This window comes from Emys orbicularis, chromosome 1, assembly GCF_028017835.1.
Source record: "Emys orbicularis isolate rEmyOrb1 chromosome 1, rEmyOrb1.hap1, whole genome shotgun sequence".
NCBI classification, from domain to species: Eukaryota; Metazoa; Chordata; order Testudines; family Emydidae; genus Emys; species Emys orbicularis.
This window is the reverse complement of record NC_088683.1, coordinates 145845883-145864377: the sequence shown is the minus strand read 5'-3', so window position 1 is coordinate 145864377 and position 18495 is coordinate 145845883. Positions and strand designations below refer to the sequence as shown.

The following is an 18495-nucleotide window of genomic DNA, read 5'->3' as shown; positions in this document are numbered from 1 at the left end:
TTTGCTGTTGACTTCAGCAGCATTAGAATAGAGCCCTAAGTCTATTAGACTTTACCGTAGGTACATGTATCCACCTGCCTTTCTTCCTTTATTTGGAAAATAAATGGGTCCCAAGTCTGATTTTCTCCAAGCCGCTGGAACCTCCCAAGTCTGTAACAATTTAAAACAAAATTGGAATTTTTGAAAAAATTGTTAATTAATATGATATTTCTTGCGCATCCTTAGAAGAGCTGTTTGAAAATGTTCAAGTTTTCCAAGAAGGAGCTGATTCTGCAAAGCTTTAGCTTCACTAGTAGTTCTTACTTTCAAGAGCTGTCCCATAAGGATGACTCAGACGACTAAAGGTTCAGGGTTAGGTCCTGTCCCTTTAAATGCTTTTTATCAGAAGTTTCTTCACAAAGTTTTCAGCATTTCCTAATTCTACTGACTTCTTCCCTTTATGTTTCTTGTTAAAGACACACATTTTTCAGTATCTCAGCCATTGTAGCATCATCATTGATTTGCATGGAAGCTGTTTAGTTATCATTATATTGCACATTAACAGCTGGGATCTATCCCTGCAGGGAGCAGGCGGATCAGACTGGTGAATGGGACAGGTCTCTGTGCCGGGAGAGTGGAGATTTATTACAATGGCAGCTGGGGGACAGTCTGTGATGATTCCTGGGATCTGTCAGACTCCAATGTCGTTTGCAAACAACTTGGATGTGGACATGCCATCAGTGCAACTGTCTCTGCTCATGATGGGCAAGGATCCGGGCAGATCTGGCTGGATGATGTGAACTGCACTGGGAATGAATCCAATCGTTGGGCGTGTCCTTCCAGGGGGTGGGGCCAGCACAACTGCAGACACAAAGAGGATGCAGGAGTTCTCTGCTCAGGTCTGGTCTGGGAATGCTCCCATGAGTCTGATAATCAGGGGACTTAATGAAGTACATGGGTGTCTGAGGAGTGAGCTGAGGATATTCGAAAATTTATCTCCTTTTTCCTTTCTCTCTCTCACACTCCCCGCTACTTGCAGTAGTCACCATTAAAAAGTCAGCATTGCCAACAGTTAATACCAAGGGGTACTACAAATATCAGATTGATTTCTGAATCTCGGGTACCACTGTTTGCAACTGTTGGCATCTTTTAAATAATAATTTCATTGCTCATGGGCAGGTCACTGGTCTCTAGAAGAATGTCTCTGATTTTTCTGTAGAAGAATGGGCAGGGTTGTTAGCGATCTCTGGGATTTCAGCCTTTAAACCCTCGTGTATTTCAGAATCAGAAACCTTCACACCCAACTTCTGCATTTCCTCCTAGAATTCACGGATCTGAGACTGGTGAGTGGCAGTGACTGTGCTGGGCGACTGGAGGTTTTCTACAGTGGGACTTGGGGCAGTGTTTGCAACAGTCCTATGGATGCCGTCACCAGGGCACTTATATGCAAACACTTGGACTGCGGAGACAGAGGGGCACTTTTGAAAGAGTTTACACATGGAAGCGGCTCTGGCCCCACCTGGGTGGATGGTGTTCGGTGCGATAAGCAGCACAGCTCCCTTTGGCAATGCCCGTCAGACCCTTGGAAACAACAGTCGTGTAACAGAGTAGAAGAAACCCATATTGCTTGTGAAGGTAAATAGCAAACATATATATACACACACATTCAACAGTCAGGTCTAGCTCACTGAAAGATTTTGATATAATTATTATATTTTCTTAAAAATATCTAGTGAGAAGTAACAAAATATAACAATTATATCAATCTATATCTATAGCTATATAACATTCTCAGCAATGGTACAAACTTCTTTTTGGTATCTGAGGTTCTAGAAATAGTAAAGTGGCCTGTTAATAACAAACATGGATATCGCTATTACAAAGACATACATTTCACCACAACCACAATTAGGACCTAATCCAACACCCAGTGAAGTCACGGAATCACAGATTTTAAGGGCTGAAGAGACTGTTAGGATCTTCTAATCTGACCTCCTGCATATCACAGGCCATAAAATATCAGCCAGTAATTCCTGCATCAAGCCAATACATTTTAGTGGAGCTAGAGCATATCTTTTAGAAATACATCCAGTCTTGATTTAATGACTTCATATCAAGGAGACTCCCCATATCCTTTGGTAAATTGTTTCAATGATTAATTAGCATGAACAAATTCTAAGCCCTTCGCAATCCTTGTTACTGGGATCAGAATCTTGATCTCTCAAGTCTCACTCACACAGCAGCAGAGCCTTTCAGGAGAGCATTATTACCCTCATTTTACAGACAGGGAATGGAGACACAGAGATGAAGTGTCCTAAGGTCACCCATGGTGCCTTAATGAGCATTGGCTAAGGCCTCTAGTAAGAGCCAGGAACTGTTACTCATTAAAGAACATGATTCGTGTGCCTTTCTGGTTAAACATCTTGCAAGGAATAATAATCAGAAGTTTGGGCTGTGAAGTTCATCTATAGATCTGTGTCTCAAGTATTATTTATATTATGGTAACACCTAAAATCCCCAAAGGCCTTACTGCCCCAGGCACTCAAAACACAAATCGAGAGAGGCCCTGCCATACAGAGTTTACAGTCGAGATAGACCAGACGAGTGGGAGGGGAAACAGAGAACAGAGTTGAAGGAACTTGCCCAAGTCACACAGCAGATCTGTTGCAGAAACAAAAATAGAACCCGAGTCTTTTAAGTCCGAGTGCAGCACCATAACCACTGGACAACACTGCCTTTTCGTGTGGGGAAGTTCAGACCTGCAGCTCCTGTACAGCCCCCTCTCAATATTACTTTCCCTCTTCTGTTGGGTCCTGCGGTAATGAGGGTAAGTTTCAGCTCAGGTGTCTGTTTCCATTCCAATCTCTGGGCAAGAGGGGTCAGGGGGGTTGTCGCAGGGAGAGCTAGAGGAGAATCAGATACTGTCCTACCAGTTACATAAAGAGACACACCCACCAGCAGAAAGCTGCTTAAAGACTGCAAAATCCAGAGTAACAGATGAGTAGCTAATTAATTATTCAATAACCCAGATTTTGGCTTTCAGCCAATTTATAAAGCACTGGTATTAGGGGTGTGAAATACTGATAAACCCTACTCGAACCTGCATCGCACACACTGCCTGATCCACTCACCTCAGCTTTCTCTCCATAGGAACTAAAGGGAAACCACCTCAGACCCTGTTTACCGAATGCCCGAACTCTACAAGCTGCACAGGTATCTCTGCTTCTCTGTGTCTCCCTCTTGGTCCCTAAGGACTTTCCCAGCTGTCCCAGTAACATGTGAGGTTTCTGCATTTCCAGACCAGGAGAAGTTACGTGTTGTGGGAGGAGAGGACAGATGCTCGGGGAGAGTGGAGGTTTGGTACCGTGGCTCCTGGGGAACAGTTTGTGATGACTCCTGGGACATGGCGGATGCTAACATTGTGTGTAAACAACTGGGCTGTGGATCTGCTGTATCTGCCCCGGGGGAGGCTGCATTCGGCGAGGGGACTGGTCCCATCTGGGTGGAGACGTTGAATTGCAGAGGGACAGAGTCATCTCTCTGGGACTGTTGTTCCAAGCCCTGGGGTGAGAGTAACTGTGACCATAAGGAAGATGCTGCTGTGAATTGCTCAGGTGAGTGACAGGAGATGTTTCTGCTACATGCTGTAATTTTCAGGGAGCAGTATGGACCAGCCCCTCCCCCCACTTTGTTCCCAGACCAGGCCCTTCCATCTCCTGTGTGCAGGAGGATCCTGGATGTTGTGGGATGGATCCTTTCTCAGGTCAGATTGGCTCAGACATCAGCCCACAAAGCCCCTGTATTCATCACAGGCCCCAGTGTGCTGATTTGTTACTAGTATCCTCATTGTTGTACAGAGCACAAGGGACTTGGGCCCAAAATCACTAACAAACAGGCCCTGTGCTGCTGTGAGGGAGTTTGTGGAAGTGACAGCTGGACAGTGCCCTCAAGGCCTCTCAGAGGTGAGGTTCTACCTGGTAACAAACACGTCACCTCCCCCTCACTCCAGGCTCCAACTCTCCTTCCTTTCCCTTTGCAGGTCCAACAGAGAGGAGAGATTCTCTGAATACCCCAGTGTGACACTCTGTTCCTCGGCGGGACACCCTACACCCCATGTTCATCTTTATAAAATGATTGTGTGGCATCCAATGCAAAGTTTGTCATGTCGGGTGTCTTCGCAAGGCTCATGATGCACTGAGCATGGTTGTTATAGTGATGTTACAGTGATGTTATAGTAAGGTTATAGGTTATAATTTCATGTATGTAGTTATAAGGCTGAAAATGTATCCTCAGGGCTTAAAAGCAAGCCCAGGCAAAAACTCTCCAAGACACAAGGCAGTTCACACCTCCTCAGGGCATGGATGGGACAAACCCAGCCCAGCCTCACAGGAACAATGGACACTGGCCTAGGCAGCAACAAAAGAATCTGTTAGACCCTCGAGGGAGTCACCCCCTTCCTTTGGTCAGTTTGAGAATGTGATGAGGTTAATGCTCACCTGACTCTGAAGGGGGCAAAGCCAAGAGGAAAGAAAGGACATGATAAAAGGGAGAGACATTTTGCCATACTCTCTCTCTCTTCCACCTACATCTACAGACACCACCACCACCACCACACAGCGACTGAAACACTAATCAAAGGAGAGAGCCTGATTGAAAAGTAACCAGCCAGCCTGTGGTGAGAAGCATCTAAGTTTGTAAGGACATTGAAAGTGTTAAGATCAGCTTAGAATGCGTTTTGCTTTTATTTCATTTGACCAAATCTGACTTGTTGTGCTTTGACATATAATCCCTTAAAATCTATCTTTATAGTTAATACATCTGTTTGTTTATTCTACCTGAAGCAGTGCATTTGGTTTGAAGTGTGTCAGAGACTCCCCTTGGGAGAACAAGCTTGGTACATATCAATTTCTTTGTTAAATTGATGAACTCATATAAGCTTGCAGCGTGCAGCGGGCATAACTGGACACTGCAAGACGGAGGTAACTAGGGTTGTGTCTGGGACTGGAGATATTGGCTAGTGTCATATGGTTGCACAATCCAATCAGCTTACATGCCAGAGGCTGCGCGAGAACAGCCTAGGAGTGGGGGCTCTCACAGCAGAGCAGGGTAAGACTGGCTCCCAAAGTCAAGGATTGGAGAGGCCTAGCAGATCACTGGTCCAGATAACACCAGAGGGAAATGTCACACCCAGATAAAACATCCCCCTTCTCCCATTAAGAGTTAAATTTCCTTGGTGCTTGGGTTACAGAGGGAGGAGTTGCCAGCTGTAGCCCGAGGGAAGGAGCTCCTTTCCATGGCCTGTGAAATCTAGGGGTGAATGACATCTGGGTGGGAGCTGCAGGCCTTGCTGAGCAGGAGGTGGGCTATTATGACTGGGAGTGGATGGGTCATTACACAAACTTAAAACTATTTTCCCATGCTGAGGGATAGCTCAGTGGTTTGAGCATTGGCCTGCTAAACCAACGGTTGTGAGTTTAATCCTTGAGAGGACCATTTAGGAATCTGGGGCAAAAATCTGCCTGGGGATTGGTCCTGCTTTGAGCAGGGGGGGTGGACTAGATGACCTCCTGAGATCCCTTCCAACCCTGATATTTTATTCTATGCTAATTTTCCTGCCTACTGTTACTCACACCTTCTTATGAACTGTTTGAAATGTGCCTGATTACCACTACAAAAGTGATTTTTTCCTCCTGCTGATAATAGCCCACTTTAATTGAATTGTCTCGTTAGAGTTGGTTCTTTTGTTGCTGCCTAGGCGGAGGCATGGCCAGGCGGCTCTGCGTGGTGCACGCTGCCCGCGCCTGCAGGCACCTCCCCTGGAGCTCCTATTGGCCATGGTTCCCAGCCAATGGGAACAGTGGAGCCAGTGCTCGAGGTCGGGGCAGCGTGCAGAGCTTCCCTGGCTGCCCCTGCGCCTGGGGCCACAGGGACATACTGGCCACTTCTGGGAGCTGCGCGGGGCAAGGGCAGGTAGGGAGCCTGACTTAGCCCTGCTGCGCTACTGACTGGACTTTTGATGGCTTGGTCTGCGATGCCGACCGGAGCCGCCAGGGTCACTTTTCGACCAGGCGTTCTGGTCAAAAATCGGACTCCTGGCAACCCTAGTCTACATGAGTGATTGCTTGTCTCACCTCAGACTCAGCTCCCACAGCTGGAGCTTGGCAAAAAACAGATGTTTTGGTTCTCTGGCAATAGTAAAAAATAAATAATAATAATAATAATAATACAATAAAAAAAATGTTTTGGGTTGAGCCAAAAATGACTTTTTTGAAAATGTTGTCGAAAGCAAAAGTTAAAAAAAAAATGGTTTCATATTGAATAAAACCATTTGATGTGCTTTTGGACATTTGTTGTTTATTTTAATTTTACAGACCAAACATCCATACCCCTTCCCTGAGGCCATGCCCCTGCCTTGCCCCTTCTCTATGCAATAGAATAAATGGACACAAATCAGACGTCAAGAATTATGACATTCAAAAGCCAGTCAGAGAACACTTCAACCTCCCTGGACACTCAATAACAAACTTAAAAGTGGCAATTCTTCAACAAAAACACTTCAAAAACAGACTCCAATGAGAAACTGCAGAACTGGAATTAATTTGCAAACTGGACACCATCAAATTAGGCCTGAATAAATACCGGGAGTAGATGGGTCACTACAAGAACTAAAAAATAATTTCCCCATGCTAGTTTCCCCTTACTGTTGCTCAAACCTTCTTGACAACTGTTTGAAATGAGCCAACCTGATTACTACTACAAAAGTGATTTTTCGTCCTTTTGATAATAGCCCATTTTAATTGAATTGTCTTGACCCCCCACTTGGTATGTCAACACCCATCTTTTCATGTACTGTTATATATATCTTCCTAATGTATTTTCCACTCCATGCATCTGATGAAGTGGGTTTTAGTTCACAAATAAATTTGTTAGTCTCTAAGGTGCCACAAGTACTCCTCATTGATTTGGCTGATACAGACTAACACGTCTACCACTCTGAAACCTATAAGAATCTGTGTACCAACTAATGAAGGCTTGACAATAATCTGAGGCCTAGAGGGTCTGTTAATAGTTATGATGGCCTATGTAGGAAAGGAGTTAGCATGACAGCTTAACAATAGTTTACAATACGTAGATTCAGTAGCGTAGCTGGGGGGGAGCGGGGCAGCGGCCGCTCCCTCACCGAGCACAAGTGGAGCCTTTTTTAATTTTACTCACCCGGGAGCGAAAAAAAAGGTGCCACCTGCTGCGGCGCTTTTACTGACGGGACGGCGCTCTGGGTCTTCGGCGCCACTTCAGCAATGGGCCCTTCACTAGCTTCGGGTGTCTTCAGCGGCACTAAAGCTTCATCGCCGAAATGCCTCCAAAGAAAAAGGGTATAAAAAGATGTTTGCAGATAAAGATATTAGCTCACCTATTTCATCCCTTTTATAAAAAGATGGTCAGACCAACCCTTAGTTGAGACACTGGGACGACAGGATGCTGGAAACAGATTGTCACTGCCAACTTTGGGTGCTTTCCACTTACTGTTCTCTTCATCTTTATCTCTAATGGTCTCCATAAGATTGCAAGAATGCGAGCTGTGAGGGTGTTGTGTTATATGTATGTGTTTTCATATAATTATGCTTGGATTTATTTGGATTTTAAATAAATTTAAATAGTCTTCCTATTTCTAGTTGTCTGATTCACCAGTCTCACTTGATAATAAACTCAGGTAGCTCCCTGAATAAGGAACCTGTTATTAGTGACCTGTGCAATTTGCACCTTAAACTTATCAATGGCTCCACTTGTCAGGTAGTCAGTTTTTAGTCCATTAGCACAATTATACTATTTATTAATAAAACATGTAATTTCACCAGAAAGAGATATCAAGTTAATATGACAGGATCCATTTTCCATAAACCCACTTTGATTTGCATTAATTGTATTGCACTCATTTAATTCTGTATTCTGTATTAAATGAGTCCCATATTAGAAGTTGTATTATTTTGCCTGGAATCGATGTCAGTCTCACAGGCCTACAATTACCTAGGTCATGCTGTTCACCCTTTTTAAATATTGGCACAACATAAGCTTTCTTCTAATCTTTTGTAGCTTCGCCAGCATGCCAAGAGTTACTGAAAACCAATATTTATGATTCGGACAGCTTCTTGGCCACTTCTTCTAAAACTCTTGGTTGCAAGTTATCCAGACCTGCTGATTCTAAAATGTCTAATGGTAGCTGCTGTTTAATGTTTCTCCTGAGTTTCTTCTTCATCATCATCCTTATCCTCATGTGATATGACTACATCATCTGACTTTGTCCCAAATATGGAATACAAAAATTAGTGAACACTTCTGTTTTTTTCTGCATTGCTACTGATAATTCTACCATTTCCGTCTAGTAAATAGACTGATACCATTTTTAGGATTCATTTTGTTGCTAGTATACTTTACAAATTGCTTCCAATTGTCCTTAATTCTGCTGGCTATAGATTTCTCCTTGTATGCCTTTGCTTCCCTTATCAATTTTCTACAATTCCTGGCGGCTCATATATACTCATTGTTATCACATATATATAATTTTTATAACAGCTTTCAATTCCCCTCTAAGCCAGGTTGGTTTATTTTTAACTAGTGCAGCCTTCTTCTTTCAACTTCCTGGTAATAAAGCAGGAGGTGGATTAAATATTAATTATTATTAATAATCAAATGGTTATTTAATGTATATTATTGTAGCACCCAAAGGCCCATTCAGGTCACAGATACAGACACACTCCAAGATCCAGAAAGCTGACAATTTAAAACACTCAAGAACAGAAGCAGGATTGGATATGGGAGAAATAACATACAAGCAAATTCACATGGTGATGATTGGTGAGTAGTATAAGGACCCTACCATCAATCAATGTTATCCCTGCCCCTTGACCCGTTAAACCCTACCCACCTGTCACAGGAAATCCCGCCCTGGGGGTATTACTTCCGGGGTCAACCCGGACACATGACCAGAAGCAAGGTGTGTCATGTGACCCCTCTAAGAACTTCTCCCACCGCCCTCTCCCATCAGGATGGGTTTTGCCCCCGTAGGACTGCCCTGAGAGGAGATTTGACCAATTGGGGGGAGTTCTGGGGCGGGGTAACCCATCCAGAAGTGGGTCATGTGACCCCATAACAACTTCTTCACCATCCTCTACCAATCAGGATGGGTTTCAGCCACTGGGAACCACCCCCGAGAGCATATTTGACGAAAATAGGACAGGTTTTGGGGTGGGATGAACCGCCCAGAAGAGGGTCGTGTGACCCCTCGAAGAACTCCTCCCACTGCCCTCTGCCAATCAGGGTGCATCACCACCACCGCATAAGTCCCAGCGCTGGGCAGAAGAGGCCATCTCTTCCCAAGAACACGTGTTTTAGAAATCATGGAAATGCTGAGAGGTAACATGGACTCCTTCACCACCCCCGTGAGAACATCGGACTTTGTTTTAGTTCCGAGCACCTTTGGACTTGTGTGGAGAAAGCACTACATCAGCAACAGTTACAATCAGGGCCCGTTGATGGATACACTGGAACCCAACCCTGAACCCAACTGCTTGTGAGGCAGACCGATGAGCGTGACAGCCTCTGCTTGTCCACCTCTATCTAGGAAGGCGACCATGGCTTGGGGGAGTCACGGGTGGACAAGGTAAATGGAAAAGACATTGCTCAGGTAAATGAATGATTAAGAAGTAATGTTAGAGGATTTGTGTGTGTGTGTGTGTGTGTGTGTGTGTGTGTGTGTGTGTGTGTGTGTAAGAGGGTTAGGAACTGGGGTTGTGTAAATCTAAAACAAATAGTGGGAACTTACACTGTTTCTTTTCTGAAAATCTCTCAAAAGCTCGACAATGTCTTTCTAGAGGCCTTTGAGAACTTACACATCGGTAGCCCTGTGAAGGTAAATCTATCCTGCCTCAGCTGTTTTTGCTCCTGCCTGAGACAGGGATCTTGAGAGGACAATCCAGAAAAGAACAAAATGGAGGAATGTACCAGCTCAGACTCCCTAATGGTAGAGGTCATGGTGTTCATTTCTGCAGGTGGCTGTAAAAGGTCGTGTTAAACCAGGCAATTAATAAAACTTATTTCAATGTGTCAATGTGAATGTGTCCCCCCCTCCATACTTATGTTAGTAAAAGACAATACAATACAATAGTCATGTCTACGTATGCGGCTTTGTTAAAGAAAATATATTACATCCCCAGGGAAGCTGGGAGCTTTGGCAGGGTGAACCCTCTTTTTCAAGTGTCCAAAAAGCATAGTAAAAGTTTAAATAGAAGATAGGTAACAGCTTGGCTTTCAGACTGGGGTGCTTACACTCGACACAAAACAGTTGGAATACGTTTTAAAAGAAACAAGACCATTCTTTGAGATGTGGATGCGCAATGGCAGGCAGATTTGGTGGATATGCACCGGTTCTCCAAACACAACAGCAGTTTTAAGTACATCTTAACAGTGATAGACATTCTATCCAAATATGCCTGGGCCTTAGGCCTAAAAGACAAGACTAGTGGTGAGGTATCCAAGGCCTTTAAATATATTTTCAGCGAAGGTCACGTGCCTCAAAAATTACAAACCGAGCGGGGGGAAAGAATTTTAAAACAAATCTTTATGCAGATTGTTAAAGCGGCATGGAGTTCACCATTTTGTTACCAATAATGAAGTCAAAGCAAGGGTTGTGGAGCGATTTAACAGAACTTTACAAACTAGGATGTGGAGATATTTTACAGCCCATAACACCTTTCGCTATATTGACATGTTACCTGACTTTATAAAGAGTTACAACCAGAGCTTTCACAGAACTATACGTACCAGACCCGCTGATGTTAACCCTTCAAATTCTCTGAAGGTATGGAAAATGGTTTACAGAGACGGTTTTAAAATAAAAGTGGTTGTTGCCCCTTTTAGAAAAGGCGACCACGTTAGACTATCTAAAACCAAAAGAGCTTTCGAAAAAGGTTATGAACAGATGTTTACCGATGAGATATTCATAGTGGATGAAGCCTTAACCAGGGGCTAGAGAACTGTATACCAATTAAAAGATTACGAGAGTGAGACAGTTACAGGATTTTTTACCCTGAAGAATTACAAAAAGTAAACCCCAAACGAGACAGGATTTACAGGATTGAAAAGGTTTCTAGCGGAGAAAGGAAAAGGGAGAAAAAAAACAGCTACTGGTGAAATGGTTGGGGTGGCCCAATAAGTTTAACACCTGGGTGGAAGCTTCTCAACTCTGTGACCTTTAGACACAAACAAAAAAGATTCCTCCTGCAAAGACAGAGAGAGAGAGAGAAATGAGCGATGGCGGGTTTTACATTACTTTACCCAGCAATGCCAGCTCTGCAATTTTCCCCAAAAACACCCCAAAACACCAGCTCAAACTTTACAATACGGGTAATTAAGTCCTTGGATCTCCTGGGTGCCTGGGTGGTGTGGTTAGTGGAAATGCAATAACTGCACGGCTGGAACACTATCAACGAAGACACCCTGTAGCGGGGCGGTTACCCTGCTCCGGCCCTGAAAGGGTTAAAACAACCCTGAGAAAGGGCTGGTCCGGGGAACCAATAGCGTAGCCTGATTGGGGAAGCAGCCACAGCTGGGCCACGCCCCAATCAGGCCACACCTGGCCCTATAAAAGGGCTGTGAGGCAGGTGCTGAAGGAGTCTCTTTCTTGCTGGAGAGAGAAGGACCGGGTTGCCTGGGGGCTGAGCAGGGTACCTGAGGCTGAGCAGGGCTGGGAAAGGGCAAAGGAATGGGGGAGCTCCAGCCTGGCAACTGCCCAGGCTGCAGGGCTCGGTGAAGGCCCAAAGCACGTACTGGGGTTGCAGAGGTGCAGCTCAGGGTTAGGCAAAGGCTGCAAGTCCAAACCCCTTGCCAATGATGAGTGGCCATTACAGACTGCAGTCTGCCCCAGTGAGCGGGGGCTAGATGATGACTGGCAGTAGCCACTGAGGCAAGGTGGGGATAGAGGGTTGGGGGTTCCCCTGGGAGGGGAGACCCAGAGACTGCAGGGGTACTGCAGAGGGCAGAACCCCGAGGTAAAGGGCACCGGGGTCTGGGAGGGACACGGGGGCCTGAGGCAAGCGGGACATCGGCCAGGAGAGGGCGCTCCAGAGCTGGAGAGCTAATTCCCAGGACGACCAGCAGGGGGAGGCGCCCCAACGGCGAATCCTAGCATCGCTACACACCCCTTTCGAAATCACCTTTGGAGATATGATGTGGAGTTTCATGCTATGACAAAGTTATTACTCATCCATACCCAAATTACTGGATCATATGAACAATACCGTAGCTCGTCACCCAGGACCACCTGAGGTCGTCATGAACTACGACCCTGTGGGTAGAAAAGTTACACTTAAGTCTGCTGATTTTACTTATATTGTTTTTTTACTGGCAGGGAGCTAGCTAATGTTCTGGGTTTGGGCCCTAAGCACAGCGTCCAAAAAATCCCCTTTTTGGCAGACATCAGAGGGGGTTTCAGCTCCTTGTATCTGTACAGGGATATTGTAGAACATCAGTTTGTGGGGGACTTTTCCGTGCTCCTGTTACGCTGTGTCCCCGTCTGAGCAAGGAACGAGTTTATCACCATCACCTACGATAAACCTCATTACGTCCCTGTCAGTAAACACCACATCAACACCATCACCACTGAAATAAAGACAGATCAGAACAAACACGTCTCATTTCGCTTTGGCAAGGTGATCATCAAGCTGCACCTGCATCCCCGGAGAGAGCAAGGTTTCTAAAAAGCAAAACACGATTATGGCAATCCTAAAAAATTACTGCGACCCCACCATCTACAGGAACTATTACAAAGCCCAGGCTGGATACGCCCTTCCTTGATATCATGCGCCCCCCCACCCCCGATGAACGGGGCTGGTGTGGGCGGAATGTTCCGTAGCCTCTTTCGAAAAGCCGTACCGCTTTTGAGGGGGGGGTAGAGATTATTAAACCCCACATAAAAACCGCTCCTAAAAACATAGCTAGAGACGTGGTAGGCCACGTCTCCCACGCTGTTCTGGAGAAGGTGGGGGATCCAGCTTCACAGGAGGGATCAGGGCTGATGTACATTAAAAGGAGGAAGAGAAAGAGAAATTCTTCATACCCACAACACACAGGTCCCTTGAAACCCTTTACAAGAAGGGCTTTGACACGCAGGGCCAACCATCAGCGAAAGTCCAAAAGGAAGCCTGGGAAACAGGAGACACTCTCCACCTGGTAAAAGAGATATATTTTAATCAACATGGCTTTTGTTCACTGGAGGTCTGAAGAGTGCACCAAATCCAAACTAGACTTGTTCCAAATAGCCCCCACGCAGACCAGCATAGAGAAAAGCATCTACATGGAGGTGCCGCCTCTATCAGCCATTACGGAGTCTGCCCCCATTGACTTTTTTATAGCAGGGAATGGCATAGATTATATGGATTTAAACAACACACTGCTGTACCTGTGTTGCAAGATTGTAAAAGGAGACAGAACTGAACTCACCAGGGATGCCGAGGTGGGCCTGGTGAATTACCCAGTGGCATCTATTTTTAGCCAGTTGGATGTTCTGCTGGGAGACCACCTAGTAAGCCAAAGCAATAACTGTTACCCTGTAACAATGCGGCCTCTGGCGGGACACAGCTGAGAGTATCAATTCAGGAGAAATTGCTTAGAGCAGGGCAGTTACAGCCCAAGGCTGGGTTTCCTTTATTATTAAGGCCCACCAAACCAGCCAATCAGAGAGAACTTTGGTCTCACCCCACTGGCTAACCATAAGTCATACAAGCAATTCCCTTAGACACTCCAGTTTCCCAGTATCACCATCAGTGCCACTTGTTATGGTTATGAAATCCAATACCCCAGTAAAAGAAAAAAGGTTCTCCCGATCCCAGAGGACCAAGCCCCAGACCCAGCTATACAAGTCAGATCTTACCCACAAATCACGCTGTTGCCAATCCTTTAGAATCTAAAATCTAAAGGTTTATTCATAAAAAGAAAGAAATATAGATGAGAGCTAAATCTGGTTAAATGGAATCAATTACATACAGCAATGGTGAAGTTCTTGGTTCAGGCTTGTAGCAGTGATGGAATTAACTGCAGGGTCAAATCAAGTCTCTGGAATACATCCACAGTTTGGATGGGTCATTCAGTCCTTTGTTCAGAGCTTCAGTGTAGCAGTTCCTCCAGAGGTTGGAAGCAGGATTGAAGACAAGATGGAGGAGATGCAGCAGCCTCTTGCCATGTGGCCTCTGCTTCCTTTGTTCCAAAAACAAGCTATCCAGCACGTGGCATAGAAAAACCTTAGAGTTCTGTCCATAGACAGGTCCCTGCATGCCTTGCTGAGTCACAAGGTGTATCTGCCTTCTCTCAGTGGGTCAGTTGTATAGCTGATAGTTCTTAATGGGCCGTCAAGTAGGCTAGGCAGTGCTGACACCAAATTGTCTGTGGTGTCACCCAGAAGCATAGCACAAGTGTGAAATACAGACAGTAGAGAGCCAATACATATAACTTTAAATACAAAAATGATACATGCATACAGATAGCATAATCATAACCAGCAAACCATAACCTTGTCTTAGACACCTTATTTGACCCCCTTTATACAGACTTGGTGCCACTACAGGACCTTGGTTGCAACAATGACCTATACGGTCCCAGTTTGTGTCAATAACATCACATACCCTTACAGGGCCTTTATAGACTCTGTGCTCAATTACAGTGATGACACCCTCGCCACGCAATTTCCAACAGCCTGTTTTAAAAAGACACTCCCAGACATGAAGAAATGGAGTTGGATGGCGGGAATCTAGGCTTTGTGACACATTCAAAGTTGACGGCCCAGAGCAGGACGGTAGAGCTGTTGGGTCATCTACACAGCGACATGTTTTTTCAAGAAAAACTTTTGTTGAACCAAGTGTATGTGAAAATTAAACTGACGCTCAGTAAAGACGCCTTCTGTTTAATGGGTGATGCGGCAGAAGGCTTTAAACTGCGCATTGTATCGGCGTCCCTTTCTGTGAAGAAAGTACAGGTGGCCCCGGGCGCCCGTCTGGGGCATACGGAGGCCCTGCTTACCGCTAATGCTAAATACCCCATGGACCATGTGAGAATGAAAGTGTTTAGCATCCCTGCAGGCAGCAGGGTCAGTAACCAGGATAATCTGTGCTTGGGACAGTTACCCAAAATGCTTGTTCTAGGGTTTGTGGATAATGATGCCTTTAGCGGAAGTTATGCTAAAAACCCCTTTCATTTTAAACATTATGATATTAATTTTGTGGCCTTGTATGTGGATGGTGAACAGATACCGACCAAGCCTCTGCAACCAGACTTCGAGGCCAGACGCTGCGTGAGAGAATACATGAATCTGGTACAGACGGCTGGTAAAACACATGAAAGATCGTTCTCTGTTAATCGACTGTGAGGAGTTTGCACAGGGTTACACCTTGTTTGCTTTGACCTGTCTCCTGACCAGGAATGTGCCAATCACTGTTCCCTGATTAAAACCAGGAAACTGAGACCAGAAATACGTTTTAGGAAGGCTTTGACGGTAACCGTCAATATGATCGTGTATGGGGTTTTTGACAACATCATAGAGATAAATCAGAGGAGATACGTTCTGTTTGACGACATGTGAATATGGACACTGTGCAGCTGTTACCTGTCTTATCAACGGACCCTTACACAAAAAAGAATTTCTTAGATGTGTTCTCTCGCAATTGGCTCCCTGGTGGCAAGCTGTCTCAGAGACCCCTAGGTTTGGTGGTCAACACGCATCCACAGAACCAACCGGGTGAACACTGGCTCGCTTTGTATCTGGCGGAGCACAACCGTGGAGAGTTTTTTTGATTCATACGGGCATCCCCCGAACAGTGTTGTTTCCTAGAAGCATTATGAAATTTTTAAACAAAAATACCACCGACGTGTTTCACACTAGACAATTACAAGACAACCTCTCTGTCGCCTGCGGCTATCACTGCATGTTTTTTCTTACATCATCATAGCAAGGGTTTATCTTGTCACCAGATTTTAAAATTGTATTCTAACGACTTAGTGTAAAACGACCAGATGATGATGAATTTTGTAAAAAATACAAAAATATAAATTCTCAAGCATACCTAGCCTTGCTCAAAACATGTTTCAACAAACCCAGATGTGTGTATCTTGCAATGATTTTAAAGACTATGTTACCCAATAAAGCACCCCAGATGAGGGGTTTTAAGACAATTGATGTTTGGTGGGTTTTTGTTCTTTTTTTTTTAAACAATGACCAATTCAGAAAAAGTACACATAGATATATATTTTTTAAAAGTATAGAAAATGTTTTATTTAAAGCAAAACATTACCAGTTTTAAATATATATTTTTAGAATATGAAAAACATTACACACTGAGACATTGGGATCTTTTAGCCAATTTTTGTTTTTTAGAGGGCAAAAAAAGAGGTCACTGTTTCTCGATCCACGCCGGTGTCGGCGGTCATAGAATCATAGAATATCAGGGTTGGAAGGGACCTCAGGAGGCCATCTAGTCCAATCCCCTGCTCAAAGCAGGATCAATCCCCAACTAAATCATCCCAGCCAGAGCTTTGTCAAGCCTGACCTTAAAAGCCTCTAAGGAAGGAGATTCCACCACCTCCCTAGGTAACCCATTCCAGTGCTTCACCACCCTCCTAGTGAAAAAGTTTTTCCTAATATCCAACCTAAACCTCCCCCACTGCAACTTGAGACCATTACTCCTTGTTCTGTCATCTGCTACCACTGAGAACAGTCTAGATCCATCCTCTTTGGAACCCCCTTTCAGGTAGTTGAAAGCAGCTATCAAATCCCCCCTCATTCTTCTCTTCTGGAGACTAAACAATCCCAGTTCCCTCAGCCTCTCCTCATAAGTCATGTGCTCCAGCCCCTTAATCATTTTTGTTGCTCTCCACTGGACTCTTTCCAATTTTTCCACAACCTGCTTGTAGTGTGGGGCCCAAAACTGGACACAGTACTCCAGTTGAGGCCTCACCAATGTTGAAAAGAGGGGAATGATCACGTCCCTTGATCTCCTGACAATGCCCCTACTTATATAGCCCAAAATGCCGTTAGCCTTCTTGGCAACAAGGGCACACTGTTGACTTATATCCAGCTTCTCGTCCACTGTAACCCCTAGGTCCTTTTCTGCAGAACTGCTGCCTAGCCATTCGGTCCCTAGTCTGTAGCAGTACATGGGATTCTTCCGTCCTAAGTGCAGGACTCTGCACTTGTCCTTGTTGAACCTCATCAGATTTTTTTTGGCCCAATCCTCTAATTTGTCTAGGTTCCTCTGTATCCTATCCCTACCCTCCAGCGTATCTACCACTCCTCCCAGTTTAGTGTCATCTGCAAACTTGCTGAGGGTGCAGTCCACACCATCCTCTAGATCATTAATGAAGATACTGAACAAAACTGGCCCCAGGACTGACCCTTGGGGCACGCCACTTGATACCAGCTGCCAACTAGACATCGAGCCATTGCTCACTACCTGTTGAGCCTGATGATCTAGCCAGCTTTCTATCCACCTTATAGTCCATTCATCCAGCCCATACTTCTTTAACTTGCTGGCAAAAATACTGTGGGAGACCATATCAAAAGTTTTGCTAAAGTCAAGGAATAACACGTCCACTACTTTCCCCTCATCCACAGAGCCACTTATCTCATCATAGAAGGCAATTAGGTTAGTCAGGAATGACTTGCCCTTGGTGAATCCATGCTGACTGTTCCTGATCACTTTCCTCTTCTCTAAGTGCTTCAGAAGGCAGTCGAGGCCTTCGGGCATTCCAAAAGATCTCTGTTGGTCACGTTGCCCATGATGGAAGATGGTATGTTCAGTTCCGCCATGGCATTCATAAACACATCCCATCCTTTAGGTACATGTCTGCTAGGAACAGAGCACATCTTGGTGACGGCCCTGTAAGAGTTCGGACTTACCCCTGCGGCGCCTCCTGCTGGTTATCCTGGGAATTAGCTCAATCCAGCCCAGAGCGCCCTCTGCAGGCCGGTGATCCGCCTTGTTGTTCGCACTGGCCCCCGTGTCCCTCCCAGGACCCCGGTGCCCCTTGCTCTGGGTGCTGCCCCCTGGCAGTACCCACACACGCTGGGTCTCTCCTCCCAGGGGAACCCCCACCCACTAACCCCACCTCGCCTCAGTGTCAGGCTACTGCCAGTCACCATCTAGCCCCACTCCCTGGGGCAGACTGCAGTATCAGCCTACTCATCACTGGCAAGGGTGGGTTTGGACCTGCTGCCTTGGCCTACCTCTGGGCTGCCCTTTGCAACCCCCAGTACCTTTGGCCCAATGCTAGGCTGCAGCCTGGGGCGTTCCAGGCTGGAGCTCCTCAGCCTTTCTTCAGCCCTGCTCCACTCAGGTACCCTGTCTCTGCTCCATGCAGCCAGGCCCTTCTCTCTCTGAGTGCAGAGAGAGACTCTGTGTCTGAGCTCCTGGCTCCCTGCCTTTATAGGGCGTGCTGAGTCTGTTTGGGGCGTGGCCCCATCTGCAGCCACTTCCC

The 18495-nt window shown here is 45.6% G+C and overlaps 2 protein-coding genes across 2 annotated transcripts in view; both read left to right on the top strand.

Moving 5' to 3' along the window:
- LOC135873059 (alpha-2-macroglobulin-like) overlaps positions 1-18495 on the top strand; it is a 1316454-nt gene that overhangs the window by 972549 nt on the left and 325410 nt on the right. The gene's annotated exons all lie outside the window — the stretch shown is intronic.
- Positions 1-18495, top strand: part of LOC135890768 (deleted in malignant brain tumors 1 protein-like) — a 145645-nt gene that overhangs the window by 14336 nt on the left and 112814 nt on the right. Inside the window, exons 5-8 of the mRNA XM_065418193.1 lie at positions 564-878; positions 1303-1614; positions 3130-3192; positions 3279-3593. Coding sequence (XP_065274265.1) covers positions 564-878; positions 1303-1614; positions 3130-3192; positions 3279-3593 — 1005 coding nt within the window. The remainder of the gene's footprint in view (positions 1-563; positions 879-1302; positions 1615-3129; positions 3193-3278; positions 3594-18495) is intronic.